Source organism: Zootoca vivipara, chromosome 3, assembly GCF_965207765.1.
Source record: "Zootoca vivipara chromosome 3, rZooViv2.hap1.1, whole genome shotgun sequence".
Classification (NCBI taxonomy): Eukaryota; Metazoa; Chordata; class Lepidosauria; order Squamata; family Lacertidae; genus Zootoca; species Zootoca vivipara.
The window spans coordinates 97,335,127-97,358,347 of NC_142586.1; the positions used below are offsets into that span (position 1 = coordinate 97,335,127).

The window sequence follows — 23,221 nt, forward strand, 5'->3', positions numbered from 1 at the left end:
ACTGACACAGCCTCTCTGGGCTCTTGAGTAGACTTATTTCCATGTACATGAGGCCCTTTGAGATGCTGGGGACTGAACCTGAGCTCTACTCTAAACTATTGCCCCTTCACAAGCAATGGCAGTGCTTGGTTTGGTAAAGACACCACATCATCAAATTTTACCCGAGTGCCTGGAAATCCTACTTCTCTTTAAAGCTCTGCTCCTTAAATCTAACTCTGTGGGCTGGACGACTAGTGAGGTTATATTTTGTTGGCATCTGTGTCTTGAGACAATACAGTGCGTCTGTGTCTTGAGACAATACAGTGCGTCTCCGCAGGTGAAATTGTTATGTACTGAGCTGAATCATAGAACAATAGGATCCAGAATCAGCAGTCTGATTGGTCTGCAGGAGCCACCCAATCCAACTCCAGGAGGAAGTAAATCCGCAACCTGATTGGCCTGCAGGAGCAGCCAATCAGGCTGCTGGCAGAAGTCAATCCACAAACTGAATGGCCCACAGGTGTAGCCCTGAAGTAGCTAATCACGCAAAGCCCATTGTGTAAATAATGTATATAAGCAGATAGTTTTGGGGAAAGGGCATTCTTCTCTTCTTCTCCTTGATGACTACGAGCTGAATAAAGAGCATGAAATTCACTCTCGACTCCCGAGTATATTTCAGAAATCAAACTGCTGCATTAACAGTGCCAAAGTGACCTTCCTGGAGCATAACCCTGGGCAGTGTGTATGGCTGCCCAGATGACAAGACACACACACACCCGGCCTCACTGATGTGGTCCAAAGGAGAGCAGAGCAATATGCTGGGCACCAGTATGGCTGCAGGAGTTGCCAGGAGGAGGCGTACAAGACGCCATCCAGCCATCTTAGGGACTCCACTCCAGATTTGTGTAGGGTTTACTCCTTAGCCTTTTCTTCTTCTGAAGATATCCCATAAGGCAGCGGGAGCTGAGGATCAGTTTTTTCCTTCTCTATGGGCTACCTTCCCAATGGGCTACGTCCCTATCTGCCCCTCACTTTCCTCTACAGCACACCCAGAAACTGCCTTCTTGACCCTTGGACCCACTATTGGTCTCATCTGCTCAATCAGCCCATCTTCGCATGCAGGGGAAGTCCCTAATCCATGGAGGGTTTGAGACCCATCAGCTATCCTCACCAGGTTTAGCACAGGCCAGGCAAACCCTTTCCTGGGGTTTGGCCACTGTCGCATGTTGACAGCTTCTAGGAGCCACATGTGAGAGCCAAGTGCAAGTTGAGCACCAAAGGTGGACAAACTACCCCAGAAGGAGCACATGTCTCTCATTATAGGTATTATTTCTCCACTAACACTCCATATACCCCAGTATCTAAAGTAGTGAAAGGAACTCTTTACTTGCTCACAGGTTGTCTCTGCTGAAATTCTCCTGAAGGTTTTTGGGTTGTATACAACTGTTCTATTGACCAGCTTCATCAGTAAAATTAAGGCAAACTATGGTTTAGTGCAAATGAGCAAACATGCTGGCGTCAGGCGAGAAGACCGGCTGCTTTGCTTAGTGTTAACTTGCTAAACGGGCCACTGTTTCGTTGCATTGGGTTTTAATTGTGCAACAGCTGCTGTTGGTATAACTGTTTTAATACTTTAGTAATTGATATTTTCCTGCCAACCTAGCAGTTCGAAAGCACATCAAAGTGCAAGTAGATAAATAGGTACCACTACAGCGCGAAGATAAACGGTGTTTCCATGTGCTGCTCTGGTTAGCCAGAAGCGGCTTTGTCATGCTGGCCACATGACCTGGAAGCTGTACGCCGGCTGCCTCGGTCAGTAACGTGAGATGAGCGCCGCAACCCCAGAGTCAGTCACGACTGAACCTAATGGTCAGGGGTCCCTTTCCCTTTACCTAATTAATACTTTAAGTTAAATCATGATTTTATTGTCAGTCTCCTTGGGCTTTTTGAAAGAAAGGTGGCATATAACTATTTGTAATCGTTGTTCTCATCAACAAGACAGCTGAACTTGTAACGCCATCCTCATAACAAGAGTCCTGCTGGATCAGGTGAATGCAGAGGCATACCTAGGCTCCCTGGTGCGCGCAGGCATGATTTTTGCACCCTCCTAGGCCTGCACCCTTTGCAGGGGCCAACCTGCCCAATCCCCAAGTATGCACCTGGGTGGATGACCCTCCTAGTTCAGCACCCTGGCCAACCAGATGCCTATGGGAAGCCTGAAAGCAGGACATGAGCGCAACAGTACTCTCTGCCCACCTGATTTTGAGTAACCGGTATTGAGACATACTGCTGCTGCTGGGAGTATAGCATGGTCCTTGTCATTATTAGCCTTGTCTTCCATGAATTTGTCTAATCCTCTTCAAGCCACCCAAGTTGGTGGCCATCACTGTCTTCAGTGGGAGCGAGTTCATAGTCTCCCAACTCCCATCAGCCTCACCCACACGGGTAATAATTGGGGTCATGTCGTCTGCATGGTTAGATTCCTGGTCTCTGTCATAAGGCATCGTGCTACCTCTAATATAAAGCTCAGTTAGTTTTTGTTTCCAGGTAAAAGAACCATGGTTCCCGTACAGAGATATAGCAATGTTACACTGGCATCTGTAACTGGCTTGTGTGTGGATGAGCACACCGGCTGAAAACCTCTGAATAGCTATTGAAAAACATCCTCTGTATCCTATTCAAAATAATAATTTATTGTAATACAAAAATGAAATATACATAAATAAGCAATTTTACATTCTGCAATGCAACTAAAGCCGCAAAACATATTTTTTAAAAAATGTAACTTAATATATACCGGTGTTTCATAAACATTCCCTTGAGTAAATAGGTAACGATGCTCTTTTGTATTTGTAGAAATGGTGGTGCGTAATGACTGCTGCGCTGCTCTAATAGAAATGGCGGAGTTTGGGCTGAAGGTACCCCTTGTGTGGATGCCATTAATTTCAGTGGAGATTCCGTGTTGTTCTCTGTTTTAAGTGTCCTTCTGAAGAAAGACAGGCTTTCTGTGGCTCAAGCCCCCTGGCCATGATGGGGAAGGAAATCTGCTCCTTCGACCCTTTTCAGAGGACAAGAAAACCATATCATTATTACCAGACTTTGTCAACCTGCTCTTAAGGTATAGTATTCCTGTTTCAGAATAATAGAATCATAGACTTGTACAGTTGGTAATCCAGTTGATTCCCCTGCAATGCAGGATTCTGCATGATCAAACTGTAAGCCTGCACAAGGACTTCTTGCTAGTGCAATACAGCTTCCCCTTCTCCTGCCTCACCACCCAAAATTGGCTGGGGAGTAAGGTGGGAGAACCCCCAGAACAGGACATGGGTGGAGAAGAGAGGGATTGCTCCATCTGCCAAGCTGGCGGAATGATTGTCAAATGCTGAATTCTACCCAGATTGACCTAGGCTGGAATTCTAACATCAATTAAGTGGATGTAGGCCCCAGTGAATTCACTGAATGTTTGATGTTTTATCGTGTTTTTACTATTCTGATGGGAGCCACCCAGATGGGCAGGGTATAAATAATAAATTTTTTACTAATATTTATTACTAGGACTTACTTCTGAGCATGCATGGTTAGAATTACATTATTACTTCTGAATTGGATCAGCCAGTTAAAAGTGTTCTTGGACAATTTACTTTGGGGGCAAGGGGGAGGGGGTTCATACAAGAAGAATTTCCAATGGATTGTGAGCAATGTGTTCCATCTTTTGAAGCATCAAGCTCATTCATTGTGGAGTTTCCCTCATCAAATGATGTCCCAGTGCAAATCAGTACATATAGGCCATATTGTGTATCAGGCAACACCCAACTTTTCCTTTGATGCATTAGATGTGAAATACATCAGTAATTCTACAATTATCATCAGATATCCCCTCCCAAAAGCCAAGAATCAATACTATGCTGAATGAGTTGTATTAAAAAAAGTGGGAGTAGATACACTGAAATCACTGGCCTTAAGTTTGCCATGTCTATTAATTTTAGTGGGTCTGCTCCAATTACAACTTATATCAGATGCAATCCAATTTTTTGTATGCATTTATAATGGTTGACAATGCACTTTTTATTTATTCTATTATTTTATGCATTCCACTTGCATTATAAACACATGGCATGAATTAGTAGACCCAAGGCACAATATTCCCTAAACCTCATATGGAACTAAGACTCCAAACATGTACATAGTGTAAAAAATGTGTGATACTAAGGGAGGGCAGTAGTTAGAATCAAACCACTGGTCACATTTTTGGCCCATTTATCCATTAACACGACATGTTTCTGTATTATAAATGTCCCCTGTGCCTACATCCATGGGGCTAGGTCAGGTCAAGGAAGCTGTCATTATCAGGTGGCCAACAATTTTGGGTTGGACTTGCTAGGCAAAGCACCACCCGTGGTCATTAGGACTCTTTCCATCCACTGGGCACTGACCTTGTGACTCCTGAAGATCACAGGGCCCCAAAATAGTGACTATAGCTTGTCTTTCTGAATGGCTGGAGATATTCCTGTCAGTGTCATGAGCTGGCATGTGCTCTTCCTTTTTAAAAATGGCGGCAGTTTAGACAATTTGTTGGCAGGCGGATACAATCACATGACTACTCTAGCAGTCACTAGGGAGGCAAGAGGACCCCTGCCCTGAGATCATAGGAACAGAGGAAGCTGCTTTATACAGAGTCATTCATCCCTTCATCTCAGCATTCTCTACAGCAAACGTGGGTCTCCAGCTGTTTTTGGACTACAACTCCCATCATCCCTGACCACTGGTCCTGCCAGCTAGGGATGATGGGAGTTGTAGTCCAAAAACAGCTGGAGGGCTGGGTTTGGGAAACCCTTCTCTACAGTGACTGGCAAAGGCTATCCAGTGTTTCAGGCAAGGGTGTTTCCACCCTACCTGGAGATGCCGTGAATTATATCTGGTACCTTCTGCATGCAAAACTGGTGCCCTCTCACTGAGTTATGGTCCTTCCCTTAGATCAGTTTCTTTGGTGCTTGCAAGCTGCTCACACTCGCAAATTAGTATGATCTTATATGCCTTTCTGGGCTCATCCAGTACCTGACATACATCTGAAACCTTCCTGGATTCTCTGTGACTGGTCGGAACCTCACATCACATGCCACTTTGATTCTCCATGGGGAGGAAAGCAACTACCAGCTTACACACACACACACACACACACCCTTCTCTTGGAGTTACCAGCATGATGGAGTATGCTGCTATGCTGAGGCTGGCACTATTGGCTGACCACATAAAAACTGTGCATGAAGTGATGGGAAGCCGGTTCAAGATCTAAAATAAACAATAATTTGAAACTGGTTTCTGCCAAATTCCTAACGCTGTTAAATGGGAACGCATGGCAACAGCAAGAGATGTTCCAAAAACACATTCACAATAAGCATTTCACAATGGTGTTGCTTTTAGGTGAACACACCAATTCAGATAAAAGGCAGATTCTGAGACTCTGAACGAAACAAAGAAGTTCCATGTTGACGTTTCTCAGCAAACAGTCCTGGCTTGACTGTGCCTATATTTAATGTTCAAACAGCGTAAGTCTATTATGGCAGCTTTCCTAAGCCGTATTAATAGCGCCATTAAGCAGCACTACAAAAGAACAAGAATTCCTTTATTTTGGTTCTACATTTACAAGAGAGTACATACTGCTTTTTACATAGCACAACTTATATTTAGCTCAAAAGCTCCTTTTCCGTATCAGCGGAGCTGTGTTTTATTTTTTGTCCTTTCAATCAATAAACCATATTGAAGTATATCAGGTCTGAATGGCTTCCTTCTGTAAGGATCATTATCAAAGATGGGGATAACAAATCCCCATTTGATTGCAATATATTTGTATATAAATGAAGACTGCAAATCTGCCAATGAGGCACAGCTGATGGCCATGGTTCAACATGATCCAAAGAATCTCTCCTTTAAAATAAAATCGTCTTATTAGCCATGGTTGGCAAAGAAAACAAAGGAGGCATGGACAGTTTTGGTCAAAGGATTAAAAAAACTGGTGGGGTGGTCTGAGGAGGTTTTTCCAGAGACTGGACTAGACCATGGACTAGGGAAGGGGAACCTGTAAACCTCACAGGTGCTCTTGGACTCCAGCTCCCATCAGCCCCCGCCAGCATGGACCATGGTTGGGGATGATGGGAACTGAAGTCCAACCACATCTGGAAGCTCGTAGGTCAGAAGTTCCTGGGCCAGAACTCAGTATGTTACGTATCTGATTCCCCATTGCCCTATTTCCCTGCCACTATAGTGTGGAGAACTAGTCCGTAAGTCAGGTATGAAACTTCAATTATTTTCCTGGGAGATCTGTGTGTCTTACTTTATTGCCACATTTGTTTTCTATACTTCTTCCAAGGAACTCACATATGGCTAGAGATGGGAAGGCCTGGGGGGGGAAACCCCAGAGGGAAATGGAGGGAAACCAGGGTTTCCCCCCGTTCTTTTCCCAAAGCCGTTTTTCTTTTCTTTTTGAAAATTTGAAAAACAAAACAAAACCCAGTTTGATATACAATGGTACCTCAATTTATGAATGCCTCGACTTCTGAAGGTTTTGACTTCCGAAGTCCGCTAACCCGGAAGTATTTTCGCCCCGTGCGCGGTCTGCGCATGCGCAAAATGAACGCTTTTTCGACTTCCGAAGAGTGCCACGGAATGGATTGCCTTCGTAAGCCGAGGTACCACTGTAGTTTGAATATTCCACACACTTCCCCCCCCCCATTTTTCCAGAAAAAACCTGGTTTCCCCCCAAAATTTCTGGGGTTTTTCCAGGTCTTCCCTTCTCTACATATGGCATTATTTTATTCTCACCTTGACCTATGAATGACTTACCTTGTAAGCAAATCTAGGCTGAGAGGCAGAAACATGCTTCAGGGCTACTTTCAGGGCTAGGCAGGGAGTTTTACTACTTTGCCCTTTCTCTTTATCTCCTCCACCACTCTGGCTATTGTACTGCAATTGTTAATAAAATGAGGAGGGAATAAAAGGGCTCCAAATAAACGATCTTTCTGTATAGGATTCCCTTTTCTTACCATGCAAATTGATGAATATTTTAGGTAATGATTCAAGCATTTGGAACACAATGGTTTCCAAACTTTCCATATTAAGCAAACCCTTTCTACGTTGACTCATCTGCAGAGGAAGCCCTGTGTGAGAGACAAACATGTTCACTGACAGACATGTTCTAAGGTGAGCTTTCTCACATCTGGAACTGACTAGGCCTGCTGAGCTTTGCCATCAACTCAACTGAAACCTCAAAACGCACCAAAATAGCATCTGTTTGCATTGCAGGGGGAGACTGTTAGTAATGTCCTGGCTTGTCTACCATTACTGAGCTCATCACTGGGGAAACCCTTGATAAGCTCTTAAGGGAACCCTAAAGTTCTTCTTAACACTGCCAGACAACCACTGTTCTAAGCAGAGCCAATGTTAAGAGGAGATTATCACTTAAGTTTTACAATTGGTTAACAGAGGAAAAACAGGCACCTTTACAGGGGAGAGCAGGAGGAAGTAGGGCGGAGGAATAATTTCTCATAGTTCGTATCAACCTTCCTCAACCAATTGCCTTACAGGTGTTGTTGCATTACAGTTCTTACCATCCTTGACTATTGCCCAAGATAGCAAGAATTGGGAATTAGAGACTGACAACATTTGGAAGGCACCAGGTTGGCATTCCCCGTTTCTTTATCCACTATTGTCTCTGGTCAAAGAGGCTGCTGGAGAAACCCCCAATAAAGAGAGATGGCGGCAGGATGAGTGTGTCCACCACAACTTCCACAAGCAATGCTGTCTCACATCACTTTCAGTCCTCTGACTCCAGCCTGTTGCCATTAAGTATGTCAGAATTACAGCTCAATAACCAATTTTTGGGAAAGAGACAAAGAAGCCCCTCCCCCATACCACATTCTAAGGGATCCCAGTAATCACAACTTACACTACAACGTGGAAAGCTTCACTGAGATACCCAATGGCTTGTTCAGGAGAAACTGGACTGCTAACCTTCTCTCCTTGCAAAGAAGAACCTTCTCACCCGAAACTGAATCACAAATGGCTTTTGCAACACCCACAGCCAAGTTCAACGGCGGCTAGCCATTTGATGCAAAAGGCACCCACCCACTTTGGGTGCACCGAGCTTGATCGCTTGAGTCTCTGGACGGTGCGTGCTCCTGAAAACAGACCTTGAAATGAACGAGAACATCAAAATCAAAGACATTTTTTTAAATGCATGTGCTTCACTCTAAATAGTGCATACCGCCTGCAATGTCCAACAAGCTGGAGACACTCGTGTGCGATGAGACTAAGGAAATGAGTGCTTGGCTTTCATCCCTGTGATGAGAAAGTGGTCACCCTGCAGGTGGAGAGGGGGAAAGCATTCCTTTAAGGGCATAGGGCATTGCCCCTCCTTTTGTCAGTCACCAGGAACAGGGAAGGAACAAGGAGGGGCCCGGTCAATTCCTTCAACATAATAAGTGCTGCTACGAAATGCAGTTGTGCTATCCATTAATTTAGGAATTCGGCAGAGAGGCTCCTGCTGTACCTAGCAGACCGGAACTTGAGCTCATGGTAACACTGCACAAAGCTGTGGTAGATGAAAGTGATAGGCAGGGCCAGCAAGACAATCCCGCTGACCACACAAATCCCTCCAAGAATCCTTCCAGGTACAGTGACGGGGCATACGTCGCCATAACCAACCGTGGTCATAGAGATGATCACCCACCAGCAAGCAGCCGGGATGCTGGCGTAGCCTTCGTTGGGCTTCCCTAATTTCAGCCCGTGTTCAAGGAGCTGGGCAAGTGCGCTGAAAATCGCCATAGCAACACAGACGAAGACGAGCAGCATCACCATCTCCCTATAGCATCGCTTCAGGGTCAGGCCAAGTGTCTGAAGGCCAATGAAGTGGCGGGCAAGCTTAATCACCCAAAAAATCCTCATCATTCTCAGGACCCTCAAGGTGACTCCAGCCCTCTGGAGCTGAGAATTCTCCCCTGTAAAAACTGTCATCAGCACAGAGATGTAGTAGGGAGTTATTGCCAGCAAGTCGATGATGTTCAGGGGTCTCTTGACAAACTCGCACTTGTTTTTGGAGACGATGAACCTCACAATGCACTCGGCAGTGAACCAGCCTATGCAGATTGCTTCAATTATCCTGTTGAAAGAAACACAAGCAAAACAATTCAATTCCTGTGGGGAACTCTGATTGGTCGGATGGTTGAACTTGGGACACTATTACATTGACACAGACTCAGACTTTTAGTAGACAAGCATGCCAAATAAGAGGGTTTTTTTACTGGATTTTGATTCAGTTCACAGGTAACAGGTTTCTAGCGGCTATTAGTAAGATACTAATGGATTACAGCCTGCCAGAAACACCTCTTAAAGCCTGATTTTTTACATACTGATGGCTTTTTGGGGGGGAGAAAAATAGAAATATATTTTTCTTAGTAATTCCACTATGCCTGATTTTATGTTTTCTGATTGTATGCATTTATTTAAAATCTTAAGACATGTCAAAAATGTACCTCTAATATCTAAGAAATTGAGGAACTGACAACGTTGGGTCAAGTATTGGCAAACAGCTTGGGCACCCAAGTACCTTACAGAGCACCTTAAAGAGCAAACCTAGACCCTACTTTCAACAAGGGAGGCTCTGTTGGTGCTGCCTGGTTGGCACTGACCCACCACAGGGCCTTTGAGGTGGTGGCTCCCCCATTTGTGGAATGCCCTCTCTGGTGAGGTGTGTCTCCCTCTCTCATTCATTAATATTCAGGAGGCATTGGAACACATTCCTGTTCACATAGACATTTGAAAGCTGAAAGATACAGTTTACATCAACCTTGAAATTATTAGTCATGGGGCTGTTACATACGTGGTTGTTTCTAAATGATTTTAGATGCCCTTAATGTTTGTTTTCATTTGTTTTCATTTTTTTTTCATTGTATAATTTAGCAGCTTTGTTGTTTGCTGCCCTGGGCTCCTTTGGGACGAATGGAAAGCAAACCAATAATACTACCAAAAACTATTAGGTACCAGTAGCGGGCCATGGTGCAGTGGAGAAAAAGCTGACGAAATGTGTGCATGTGTGGCACGGGATCAGCACTCCTGCATTTAGATCAAATTAGTCTGCAGTTTTATTCCCCTCCAGGACTCTATTCTAGGCCCTTTTAAAATGATTTCCCAGATGAATAATTACCAGTCAACTGTAAAACAGCCTAAGCATTTCTCCAAGGTGGTTGAAGTCACTGAACTGAACTGAACGCTGTGTTACCAACATCCTTAAATCAGGGCACCAGATACAGTTATTACCAGGTGACGGGAAAGCTGGAACGGGGCCTTTACAACAGCATTGACTGTTCTGATTCAAACTGAATGCCCTGTTCAAACACAGTGGAAACTTTCTAATAGTACGTAGTCAGCATTGCACAAGCAATAATGCCATTTCAGAAGCTGATGGCTTAAGTCGTTTTTAATGATGCTGCTAATGATGTGGGGTTTTTTTGTGTAGTTTCTGAAAATCATTTTAATGTTATCCTTCATGTGCTTTATATTGCTTTTTGTAATATAGATTACAAAAACAATACAGAACAGATAACTTACGAAATAAACGTATCACACCACGAGAGATTCAAAGCCTGCCAAACACTGGGTTGGGCACACAATCCTGCCTAACTTGTGGCAGTGCGGGCTGTGAAGATTGCTCATTCTGCTGCTTGCATTGCAATCACTGGTAGCTGAACCGATGGATGTTCCGGTGATTGCTCACTCCCACTTTGGAGGGGGGGGCCCTGGAACATCCAAGGAGCAGTTGTGACCGCCTGGCTGTACACTCCGAGGATAAAGTCGCTGTGCTTCAGACTGACCTTGACTCTGCAGTTATTGCAGTTACAGAAGTACCCAATGCAATAGTCGCTGGTGTGCTGTGGGACACGTTTCAGCTTCTGCAGTCAGCTGATGTGGACAAAGTTTCTGGTGGCTATGCATCTTGACCAGGCATCCCCAAACTTCGGCCCTCCAGATATTTTGGACTACAATTCCCATCTCCCCCAACCACTGGTCCTGTTAGCTAGGGATCATGGGAGTTGTAGGCCAAAACATCTGGAGGGCCGCAGTTTGGGGATGCCTGATCTTGACTCTCTGTACTCTCTCAGCTTATGAAATCAAGCAGAGAGAACTCAGCCTGGCTGGGGTCCAGAGCGTGTGAGGATGCGGTCCCTGCTGCCTTGGAAGAGACCATAGTACCACTCCTAAAGAAACCAGCCCCGGACTCCTTGGATAGAAATAATTGCTAGGGGAATCAGTGGCGGAGAGCATTGTGCTGGGGCATCTGCAAGCATTTTTGGATGGTGAAGGTTATTTAGTTTCATTCTAATCTGGGTTCAGGCCTGTCCTTGGCTACCCAGATGGATGACCTTTTCAGGCTAGGGGGGTTGCAACCTTGCTCCTTCTTCCTGATCTCTCTATGGGTTTCAATACCATTGCTCATGGCATTCCAGGACAGGCTTCAAGGAATGGAAATTTGGTGCATTCTGCTACAGTGGATCTGATCCTACCTGCAGGACCAAGTCCTGAGAGCAGCACTGGAAGAGTGCTTTTTGCCCCCATGGCAATTGTGCTATGTCCCGGGACGCTACTTTATCCCCATCTATGTGAAGCTGCTAGGAGTTTGAGAGCAAGATGTCATCAGTACGCTGATGATACTCAGCTCTGTTTCTCCATAACATCTGAATTGGGAACGGCTGTGCGGGAATTGGATGGGGACCGGGATGTGGTGGTGGGATGCAGGAGGGAAATAAGCTGAGCTTGAATCCTGGCAAGACAGAGGCAGTGTGTATGAGTGGTCCAAAACATAGTCAACTGTCTGTCCAGGATGGGGTTGTACTCCCCCTGAAGGAGCAGCTACACAGCCTGGCAGAACACAGCATGAACTAGAAAGCTTGACAACAGTAGTTCAGGCACTAGTGATTGACTGGATTGCTGCAATGCTGCAATGCACTCTGTGTGAGGCTTCCCTTGCACCTGATCCGGAAACTACAGTTAGTGCAGAATGCTGCAGCACAGTTGCTGGCAAGAATGAGACCCTGCCAGCATGTAACTCCTCAGCTCAGAGATCTGTACCGGTTGCCAATTTGTTACTGGACTAAGTTCAAGGTATTGCTATTAGAGCCCTCAACTCTAATAGGTCTCTAATAGTTGAGACCAGTTTATCTGTGAGATATCTCTTTACTGAACCTATGTGCCCAATCAAGTGCTTCGATGTTCAGCAAAGGGCACATGCTGCATAATATCTGTCCCAGAGTTTTAAGAAATCAAACTTTGAGTGCGGCAGCACCTGAATTTCGGCGCTCCCTGACTATTGACATCAGACGGGCACTTTCGCTGTACAGTGGAACCTCGGTTTATGAACACCTCGGTTTACGAATTTTCGGTTTATGAATGCCGCAGACCCATCTGGAACAGATTAATTCACTTTCCATTACTTTCAATGGGAAAGTTCGCTTCAGTTTATGAACGCTTCAGTTTAAGTACTCCACGGACCGTCTGGAACAGATTAATCCACTTTCCATTACTTTCAATGGGAAAGTTCGCTTCAGTTTATGAACGCTTCAGTTTATGAACAGACATCCGGAACCAATTGTGTTCATAAACCGAGGTACCACTATCATTTCACCGTAAAATGTTTCTGTTCAGGCAAGCTTATCCAAACACACAGATGTTGATATGATTTAATCTTTTGCTGTTCTTTTTAATTATCTTTTAAATGTTTTTAATTACTTGGTTTTAAAAAACTTTGTGTGTGTGTGTGTGTTGTAGGAATGGCGTTCACAGAGCTGATGCACACCTTGCCTGACATGGAGAGGCCACAGCCTGTCCAGTACGTCACACTCTTGTCTCTGACCTTTGCCTCCTTTGCAGAAGCATGGCTCACTTTCCACTTGGTAGGAACATGACGTGGTGGAGCAGGTCTCGCAAATATCAGAGGAAACGTATGTGTCGGCTCATGGTGTAAAAGTGCTAATGGTCAGACTGTTCCTAAACGTGTGCATATTCTTGCTAATAAAAAGAGCCTCTGCCGAGCTAGCAATCAGCTTGCTTAGGCACAGCTCACCTGCATCATCAACTCCTGTCATGTCTCCTTCACTTCAATATTTCCTTGCAGAGAGATTTCATTATGAACAAGCGGTGTTTAAATCTTGCTCAGTAAATAAACTGTGACCAGGCTTTGTTCAAAGGATGACCACTTACCTTAACAGCAACTCCTCTGCACCACCACCACATCCACTAGGCTATCATCGCCCCGTTTTCACCAGGTAACAAGATTCAGAAATAAAAGCAGAACACACTGTCTATAGAGCAGCTTGGTTGTACCAGTGCATGGTAAGAGACATCACTGCAAGTTTGCAAAATGTTCATAGGCAGGATGTGGATGTGGGGCAACCCTGAAGTTGAAACGAATGAAGCAGCTCCTGAAGAGGAGGGCCATGGGTGGGGTGGGGTGAAATCCTGAGGAGCTCTGGCCTGTGGCCAAGGTGGTTACTCCACCATCATAGATATAACATACAGTTGCCTGGGGATAAGCCTGCAGCCTTTGTTTCTGGCGTGTTCCAGGCTAGCAAAACACAGCATGCTCCTATTTCCGCACAATTTAGAGGCAAATGTAGCCCCGTAGTTTCACTTTGATTATAGCAGTGTTCAGCAACCAGACTGGCCTGCAAGCCATTCGGAGACATAGCACAAGTGGGATGAGAGGTCAAATCTCTTCCCAATGCCACTTGTTCACTTTTTGTCATCCATGTGACATCTACCCTCACCTCAGGGGACTAAAAGGGAAATGTTTATATCATGTTATAGCATTTCCCAAGTGTTTTGCACAACTGGAATGCTTGCAGAAAGGAACCACCTATTTTGTATTTCAATTTAAATAATAATAATAATAATAATAATAATAATAATAATAATAATTAACCACTTTTTCTGGGTTCAGTAAAATATGTTGCCTTTGTAGCCTCCACAGACAAGAGTGCCTTGTGTGCTATTTTGCAACCTCACTCCACCCACTCTCATTTCTCTTTTGCCTTAAGGATTCCAATGCTGTTCAAAAGCTCATGTTTCCCATTGTTGACTTGTATGAATCACTTGGAGGATATAGCAAGTGCTCATGAATATATGAAGCAGAGAGCACTGTGAGAGTTGTGGGGAAGAGAGGCAACTGGCATCTGTGGTTCCACCAGGACTTACTGCAGGACTGCAAAGAGAATCTATAGCTCTGAATCCAGAGGCAGAGATGCAACTGTGCTAAACAGTGTGATCGATACTGCTGTGGTAATAAATGCCTTCAGATGGCAGCTCATGATTCCAGTCCATGGCTGGTGCATCAGTGTAACCTGGACTTTGTGAACCTGGTGCCCTCCACCTGTTTTAGGCTACAAATCCATCAGGCCAAGTTAGCACGACCAAAGGTCAAAGGTGATGGAAAGTGCAACCCAAAACTTCAGGAAGGTACCAAGTTGGTGAAGGATGGCTGAATGCCGCAAGCACTACATGTACCTTATCCTTCCCCCTCCCCCTCAAGAAACCTCCTGTCCAACTCTGCAGTTTCCCCGAGGCCAATGTAAAGGGACCCCTGACCGTTAGGTCCAGTCGCGAATGGCTCTGGGGTTGCGGTGCTCATCTCACTTTACTGGCCTAGGGAGCCAGCGTACAGCATGACTAAGCCACTTCTGGCGAACCAGAGCAGCGCACAGAAACGCTGTTTACCTCCCTGCCGGAGCAGTACCTGTTTATCTACTTGCACTTTGGCGTGCTTTCGAACTGCTAGGTGGGCAGGAGCAGGGACCGAGCAACGGGAGTTCACCCCATCGCGGGGATTCGAACTGCCAACCTTCTGATCGGCAAGCCCTAGGCCCTGTGGTCAATGTCGATTATGCTAATCTGCAAGCGGCTTGCAAAAAAATCAGAAGGAAGCCATGTGAAAAGGAGCTCTCGACGGTTCTACCTTTCTCTGCCACACACAATTCCGCTGCACTTAAAGCATTTTTTTATTTCCCCAGGCATTCGGTGGTTAATTGCACACTGCTGGCGAGAGAATGTACCATTTGCTGCTCCTGCTTTAAAAGTTGGTGCGAATTTGTTGTAGCCTTAATTGCTGCTTTGTGCTTCTGTATATTGGTGTGGTTTTGCTTTCAGCTGCCCCAGGCTCCGATTAGGAAGAAGGGTGGGGCATGAGAACAATTAGTGGATAATAAATAAATAAATAAATAAATAAGCTGCTATTTTCAAGTACCATCCAGGTTCTGGTCCAAAACTACCAGTTGATGCCTAACTGTGCCTGGCTAATGAAGCAGGGCAATAGGAGAAGCAAGCCTCACCCAGTTCTCAGTGCACCGTTGTGACAGCTGGCATTAACAGCACCTAATTTAAAGTGAATATCATAAAAAGAATTATGACAGCTTGCCCTGCCCAAATATACGCTCCTTACAAGAATTCCCAAATTCTCCTAAGCAAGTGGCAGGATGGTAGTTTCAAAATGCAGCTACATCATAAAATTAATCAGTAGTTCCTAAACTTTCTTCCTCGTGGACCACTTGCAAATTGCAGAGGGCCTCAGCAGATCACTTAATGCTTTTTGTGCCTGTTGTTGTAACAGCGCTAGATGCTGTGTGGTTTTCATTTGTGTTTTTATGGACATGCTGCAGAACCTCCTAGGTGAAGCTCGTGGGCCACAGTTCTGGGAACTCCTGAAATAGATGAATGGTGCCAGAGAAAAATGCATAAAAAAGGCGTCCCTGTTGTTTTGATAGGGTCTGCTATGTGTAATGATGAATATTGTGTGTGTGTGTGTGTGTGTGTGTGTGTGTGTGTGTGCGTGTGCGTGCGATTTTGTTCTGATATTGGAAATACCGGTATTGGATGGTGCTGTCCTATAGTCAGAAACAAATGCTACTGAACTCAGTAGGGCTTACTCCCAGATAAGTGGGTACAGGAACAAGGCCACACTGAATTCTGTAAATCCCATACCAATTATCTGGGAGTAGACCCCCCTGACTCCAGTGAGGTTTCCTTCTGAATAGACATGAATGTGCTATAAGGCTACTCCTGCACACTTACCTAGAACTATGCTCCATTGGGTGCTATGGTACTTATTTCTGAGTAGATGCGTGTAGGATTCCAGTGAGGCTGTCTTTAAAAAACACACCAAAAAACTGTAATTCAGCATTTGTGAATGCTGTCATAGTTAAATTAAGAAAACCTGAGAAACTACATATTCCCAACAGCTACATATTCCAACACATATGACCATTCAATTTTCTTTTGTATTGACTGCACTTGAGTTGAATGTAAATTTAGTCCTTGTCTAAAACTCACTAATTTGGACTATTTATCAGCCTTTTAATGAAAGTTATTTTAATGCAATTCTGTCTGTTGATTCGAAATCTAGGATTTTCTTCTTCTTTACTATAAACCAATCATTTTGTTTAATTTTCTGCTCTGACTGATAAGACCCGAACAGAATAGCCTATTTTACATATAGACTGGTTCAGACAGCCTGAGAATTCTTTTAAAAATCACCAATAAGGCTAATTTGTTGTACTCAAAAGTAATTACATTCCGAGCTGTCAAAGCATCTTTCAGTTGCAAATTGCACATTTCCCCCCTCAGAAGTTGTCTAAAAATTCTCCAGTAAATTTGCTGAGCATTAAAAACGGGGGGAAACAAAGGTTTGGCCTCATAATCCACTAAACGTCTGAATAAAACACAGCATATGCAAGACAAGAAACACGAAGGGGGAAAAACAGAAGACAAGACAGCACATGATTGAACTAGTCTACATCAGTTTGTGCAAGAATATGTTTGTATTCCAGAATCAAGGAAACCCTAGAAAACACCAGTAAATTTCCCTCCAGCCTCCAGTTGTTACCTAGGCAAAATCTCATGGAAGTCAGTAAATGGCAATTTCCCAGCTGTTTACAAGTTAATGTGAATTTGAGCTTCAGTCCATTTGTTTGGAAGGAAGATCCATTTAGTCCTTAACTTCCAAAGAAGTATACCTAAGATGCTCATACTATCTAGCACAGTCATGCATCCATTTTATAAAGAGGGGCCACTATCTCCCAAAATCCATGGCTGTTCTTCCTGCAATGAAGCTTGGATAATGATTCTTATGCAATATTAGGCCACTGGTTCATTCATTTGGCTTAGTATTGTCCACTCTGCCTCCCAAGGCATTATCAGGAGATGTTCATTTTTCCCATACTCCTACTATCTCAAATTGTTTAGCTGGAGACACAACCTGGAACCTTCTGCATGTGCTTTCATGCTGAGCTACGGCCCTTCAACCCTACAAGAAACATAGTATTTAGGTTGCATGGTAACACTACAGAGAGGAGGGAGAATAACAGAACCACATGGCTATTCCCCTCTCCTGCAGGGGACACTAGCCTGAAGGCCATCTGGACTCTGATCACAGGTAACCAGGCGAGTGGCTAACTGAAAATCCATGAATTGCTTTAATATCTGGATCCAATCCTGCCCACAAGCAGTGGATTATTTGGGGCTCACACACCAGAATATAAAGCCATAGCTTGAAGCTGGTTTGCAAACTGCAGTTTGTGCTAACTGTGGTTTGCAGTTATGGCTGAATTCACAGACCATTAGCAAACCACAAGTGTAAGTGAGCTTACAAATTAAGCAGATGGGAAACAAAAGCATACAAAAAGAAGTTTTCAAAGCTCAAACCATTGTATGGGTTCCTAACTATGATTAGCACAAACCATGGTTTTGCATTTTGCCTGAATCCAGCTGTAGAATCAAAACTGGAATGAACCAAACTCATGCACACGAAAGCTCATACCAAAATAAAAACTTAGTCTTTAAGGTGCTACTGAAGGATTTTTTTTATTTTACTTCGACCCAGACCAACACGGCTACCTACCTGTAATCAAAACGCTACATCGCTCATTCACTACGTCTATCTCTAAAGCTGACAAGTCTGTACTGGGGCAGCTAATATTTCTATTGGCCAGCAGTGCGCATGGCCAAAGTGAAAGAGGGTGTTGCCAATGGGAGCAATGTTGCCCCATATTTACTCTCTCACACAGCACACCCATACTTGCCACATACACAGCACTCATGCAGACACACACAGCAAACACCGCAAAAATCTCTGTCTCAGCTCTTCAGAGAACTTTATATTATTATTATTATTATTATTATTATTATTATTATTATTATTATTATTATAGCTTTTTGTGTCATCTTACACCCAAAGATTTCTTAAATAGGAAACATAAATATTATTTTAAAAAAGTAAATTAAAAATGATCGCACTGGGCTGGGAGAAGAGGTTCCTCTCTTCCCAGCACAATACTGTGATTGTACTTACTTACAGTCCAAAACATCTAGAAGGCACTATGTTGGCCAAGGCTGCCTTAGAGGGACAGAAGACCCAAAGCCCCATGAATCCCTAATTGCTGATTTCTAGTATAAGTGCAAGGATGTTCTACCGGAGTCAGATAAAACAATGAGCAATATGGATTAAATTATGGACACAAGCCAACCAAAATTGAAGCTCCAATCCTATGCATGACTCCTTGGAAACAATTCAGTGGGATTTTTTCTCCCAGGTAAGTGTGCATAGGGACGTGGTTTAAACCACAGAGCCTAGGGCTTGCTGATCAGAAGGTCAGCTGTTCGAATCCCCGCAATGGGGTGAGCTCCTGTTGCTCAGTCCCAGCTCCTGCCTACCTAGCAGTTCGAAAGCACGTCAAAGTGCAAGTAGATAAATAGGTACCGCTACAGCAGGAAGGTAAACAGAGTTTCCGTGTACTGTTCTGGTTCACCAGAAGCGGCTTTGTCATGCTAGCCACATGACCTGCAAGCTGTATGAGCACCGCAATCCCAGAGAGATGAGCACCGCAATCCCAGAGTCGGTCACGATCCTTTACCTTTACCTAAGTGTGCATAGGGTTGCAGTCTTAAGTTCTGTTTCTTCTCAGCAGTTTCAGTGTGTTGGTAAGTTGGTAAGTTCAGTAAGTTGGAGCTTAGGTCTCTCGTTCTAAATGAACAGGACTTGGCAGTTCTCCACTTTCGCTGGATTGTCTGGGACAATCCATAACTTGCCACTTAAAACACACCAATTTGAATGTGTTGCAAGCCCAGTCTACCTTTGTCTGGTCAGTATGCAGTGTAAATAAAGGGGTAAGTTACTTTGATGAGCATCTCCTGAAATACACATAGCGTTGCAGAAGATAAGCTACAGTATATCCATATGTTTAAAGTTATGCCTATAGTTTTCATTATCCACCCACAATCCTCTATTTAAAGAAGTTTAGAATGGAAGCCAAAAATAAAAGGGAGCTATAGAATAGGACTTGCCAAACTGGATATACGCCTAGAACAGTTTTATCTCTTTCTAAATTCATGTTTAAATGTTCTGCAGTCCTACCGCCTTCTGACATATTTTACTGCCGCTCATAGGAATTTGATACCTTTACAGAGATCAATTTTATAATGGGAGATGAATATTCTCCACAAATGATAATGTGTTGTGTTTCCAGAAGCAGCTCTTCGGGCTTTAGTTGAGATTAAGAACCCAGGAGTTTTACGGTCAGTAAACAGTGCCTTCGGTAAAACACACACCCTTAAAAATTCACAATCGCAGCATACAGACTGAGGTGTTGGGTGAGACAGTCTGTTCTTGCTGCGCATGCACATCCTTGGGGAAAGTTTCCAAAAAAAAATTAAAATGTACAAGACAGTTTTATTGGCATCACAGGACCAGTGTGTGTGTGTGTTTAAAGATGGCTTCATAGTGTCAAATGACCTGTTATGGAAAAGCACGGAAAAAAGCTACCCTAAGATAGATTTTCCACAACATGCATTTCAGTAAGTCATGCCCTGGGTTAATTTATGGGAGAGAGCATAGATCAGAAAGGCTAAGACACCCTCGTCAGCCATCTGCTATGTGGGAGCAAGAGGAATATGAACAGTGAATGTCAAATTTGCAAAAGCTAAAAGAAGTGAGAGGGCTCAAGCGAAACCAGTTGAGTACTACTCTTCAGAAAAGTTATTCCTTGTGTTTGGTTGCATTCTCTTTTATTGCAAGGTTTGGCAAATGTTTGGTGTTCATCTGCTTGTTGTAGAGGGCAGTTTGCCCTAATAAATTATTTTACAGCAGAGGCTCCAGGAAATCACACAGGGATTGTGGAGCAGTAAAGATGATAGATTAGATAAATAGATAATAGATCATTTCACCCTCAGGTAATGTATCAGAAGATAAGAGTTGAAATCAACTACGTTTTGCTCCAGAGTAAACCCACTGAATTTAATGGACTTGTTAGTTATGTCCATTCATTTCATTGAGTCTACTCTGAGTAGGACTATTATTGGCAATTGTCCACAGTCCCCCACTCCCTGCCCATTTACCCTATGCTGTGCTTCCTTCCTAACCTGGCACTACACCTTCTCCACCTTAAGTTTTCTGGGCACCTTGAACTCTCCACTTAACCCTTCCATTCTCTTACACAGGCACCCAAAAGAGCAGAGTATGATTACTGCCTTGGGGAGCGGGGGTTGTACTGCTTCTAGCACTGAGCTCAAGATGGTTATCCATTATAGCTGTTTCCATGCTCTCCCTCTCCCTCCCTCCCTCCCTCCCTCCCTCCCTCCCTCTCTCTCTCTGTGTGTGTGTGTCTGTCTGTCTGTCTCTCTCTCTCTCTTGCAGGGAGAGAGAAACTGCAGCTACTTCTTTTGAGAAGCCTGTCAGCTTTCCAGCTGGAAAGAACATCAGGTGGCTTTGGACAGGATACTGCCAGGCCTGCTTTACCAGCAACCTCTGTAAAGTGTGAAATGATCATCTATTCTTATCTCTTCCTGCTGTAACCAAGTACTTATGGATATGCTTTGGCTGTGCTCAAGACATTGAGCTCTCTGGAGTAGGAGTAGGGGGACAGTCCTTTGATGCTGCAGGGAAAGGAGCTGGTGTCTTTTGAGTTCCGAATACAGCATAGTTTTTATACTGTATGTTTTTTGTGTTTGTTCTGAACTCAATGGTTTATCTATTTTGTAAAGTTATCTACTCTTGTATTCGACGCTATGCGGTTTTGTGTTCCGCTCCATTTCTTGCCAAATATATGGCTTAGCCATTCCGTTAACCGTCCAGTACCAAGAGTAATAAGCGAAATTTGGTAATAATTTCATACAGAATTTCCGCTTAAAAAACAAAACAAAACTTCATACACATACATGGAGATACCCCCCCCCCACACACACACACTCCCCAAATTTTCTAACTTCACCCAGCAAAGGGAAACATTTCAAAATCGCCCAAATCCAACCTGGAAGATATATTTGTATGCATCACAGACAGAGAAGCTATGAGCCCGGGAACCTGCCACATAAAGAGTCAGATCCCACTGGTCCATGTACTTCAGTATTATCTACACCAGGGGTCCCCAAACTTACCTGGCTTTGGGCCGGTTCCTCCAGCACTGATCGTGTGGCGGGCCGGAGGGTGGGGGAGCACACTCCCATACGCACGCACACTTGCTTTTTTTGGCGTGGCACGGAGCCGGAAATGGCTTCTGCACATGTGCAGACGTCATTTCCGGTGCACTTCCGGGATAGTGCGGCACCAGAAATAGCTTGTGTATGAGAGCGCGTCCCCCCGCCCTCCGGCCTGCGCATGCGCACAAGCTATTTCTGGTGCTGCGCCGACTCGGAGATGGGCAACCGCACTGCAGTGCACTGATAAGAGCGGGCGGCGGGGGTTGTCAGGGGCCACACAATTGGCTTGCGTGGGCCGCATCCGGCCCCCGGGCCTTAGTTTGGGCACCCCTGATCTACACTGACAAGCAGTGTCTCCAGAATTTCAGAAAAGGTTGTTTCCCAGCCCTACATGGAGATGCCGGGGATTGAACAAAAAAAAAACTCAGGGTGGATATTTGTACTTCAGGGGGTATGAGGACAGGGTTGTGCAAAGAACTTGATAAAATTAAACCTCAAGCAACAAAAGAAGGAAGACCAATGCTCCGCGGGTTCACATTTTTTAAAAAATAGTACTTGGGGAGGGTGTCACCTGGCATCTGATGGAGTAAAACACTGATTTAATTACTCTAACATCGACTCTATAAAGGCCAGAAAATGGTGCAGAGGTCAAAACCAGTAGTGATGTCATGGAGACTAGCCAATAAGGGCCTGTGGGTATCTGGATAGGCAGATGTTGTAGAGGTGCCCCAAGATGCTCACCCTGTGACCTCTGAGCTTGGTGAAAATGTCTGACCCCAATGGGGATGCAGGTCCTCACCTGGGGCCACCAGTCACCCACAAATCCAGCATGGCTGAAGTTGAATCAGCACCATGTTTTATGGGGGGAAATGACTGCACAGAAATGAGCTCTTGTTAATTATCTTTCTGCATTCATTTGACTCCTAGGAATTGGTTGAAATAAACTGGTAATTCAGAAATGCCCTGTGTTAGAAGCGAGTCACATTAGTAATCATTGTTAACTGGCTTGTGGAAAGGCTGTTAACACCTTGCAAATGAAATTTGCAGATCTGTATGAACAGAATGAACCTAGTCATATGAGCAGGGATAGGTGCGATTTTGAAAGACTGACCTTGGCACTAAGCAAATTAAAAACAAATTATTAGCAAGAGAAACTTAGGTCTGAACAGGAAAAAGGTAATTAAAAGGTGGCCAAGTTTTTCCACCAGTTCCTTTTAAGTGTGACAACCTTCAATCAGCAAAGATTTGCTCAAGGTGAAGGCAAAGGACAGAAGAATATTAGTGTTTGTTGTTGTTGTTTAAAAAAACCTTTGCTTTCTGGGTGGTAGTCACATAGGTGTTACCCAGAATAGACCCACTGAAACTAATGCACCTTAGTCTCCTGTATTGCAGGGGTTTGGACTAGAGGACTCTGCAGGTCCCATCCAACTCATTAGTTCTATGTGCATTAATTTCGATGGGTCTACTCCGAGTAAAATTTAGTTGAATGCTACCTTTTGTTTTTAAGTTCACTCTTAGAGATACCCATACACCTGTAGTCTCACTCAGCTAACAGTCACTTCACACCAGGCATATGTCCAAAATCGGCTGTGTCACCATCCATTTCTACCCTGTCATCTTTGTGGGTTATTTTCAATTGCATGGATATAGTAGACATGTACCATATGTGGCTCTCTACAGCACGTGGTGCGCACACTCCATTAATAAAGAGACAGTTAGTTGCCCCATATTTCAT

At 44.2% G+C, this 23,221-nt stretch overlaps 1 protein-coding gene across 2 annotated transcripts in view; it reads right to left on the reverse strand.

Annotated features, from left to right (window-relative positions):
* Window positions 1-2,651: 2,651 nt before the first annotated feature.
* Window positions 2,652-23,221, reverse strand: part of KCNG3 (potassium voltage-gated channel modifier subfamily G member 3) — a 29,259-nt gene continuing 8,689 nt past the window's right edge. For both annotated transcript variants that reach the window (XM_035111220.3, XM_060273040.2), the window contains exon 2: window positions 2,652-9,133. In XM_035111220.3, the coding sequence (XP_034967111.1) occupies window positions 8,488-9,133 (646 nt within the window). In that variant the 3' untranslated portion in view covers window positions 2,652-8,487. The remainder of the gene's footprint in view (window positions 9,134-23,221) is intronic.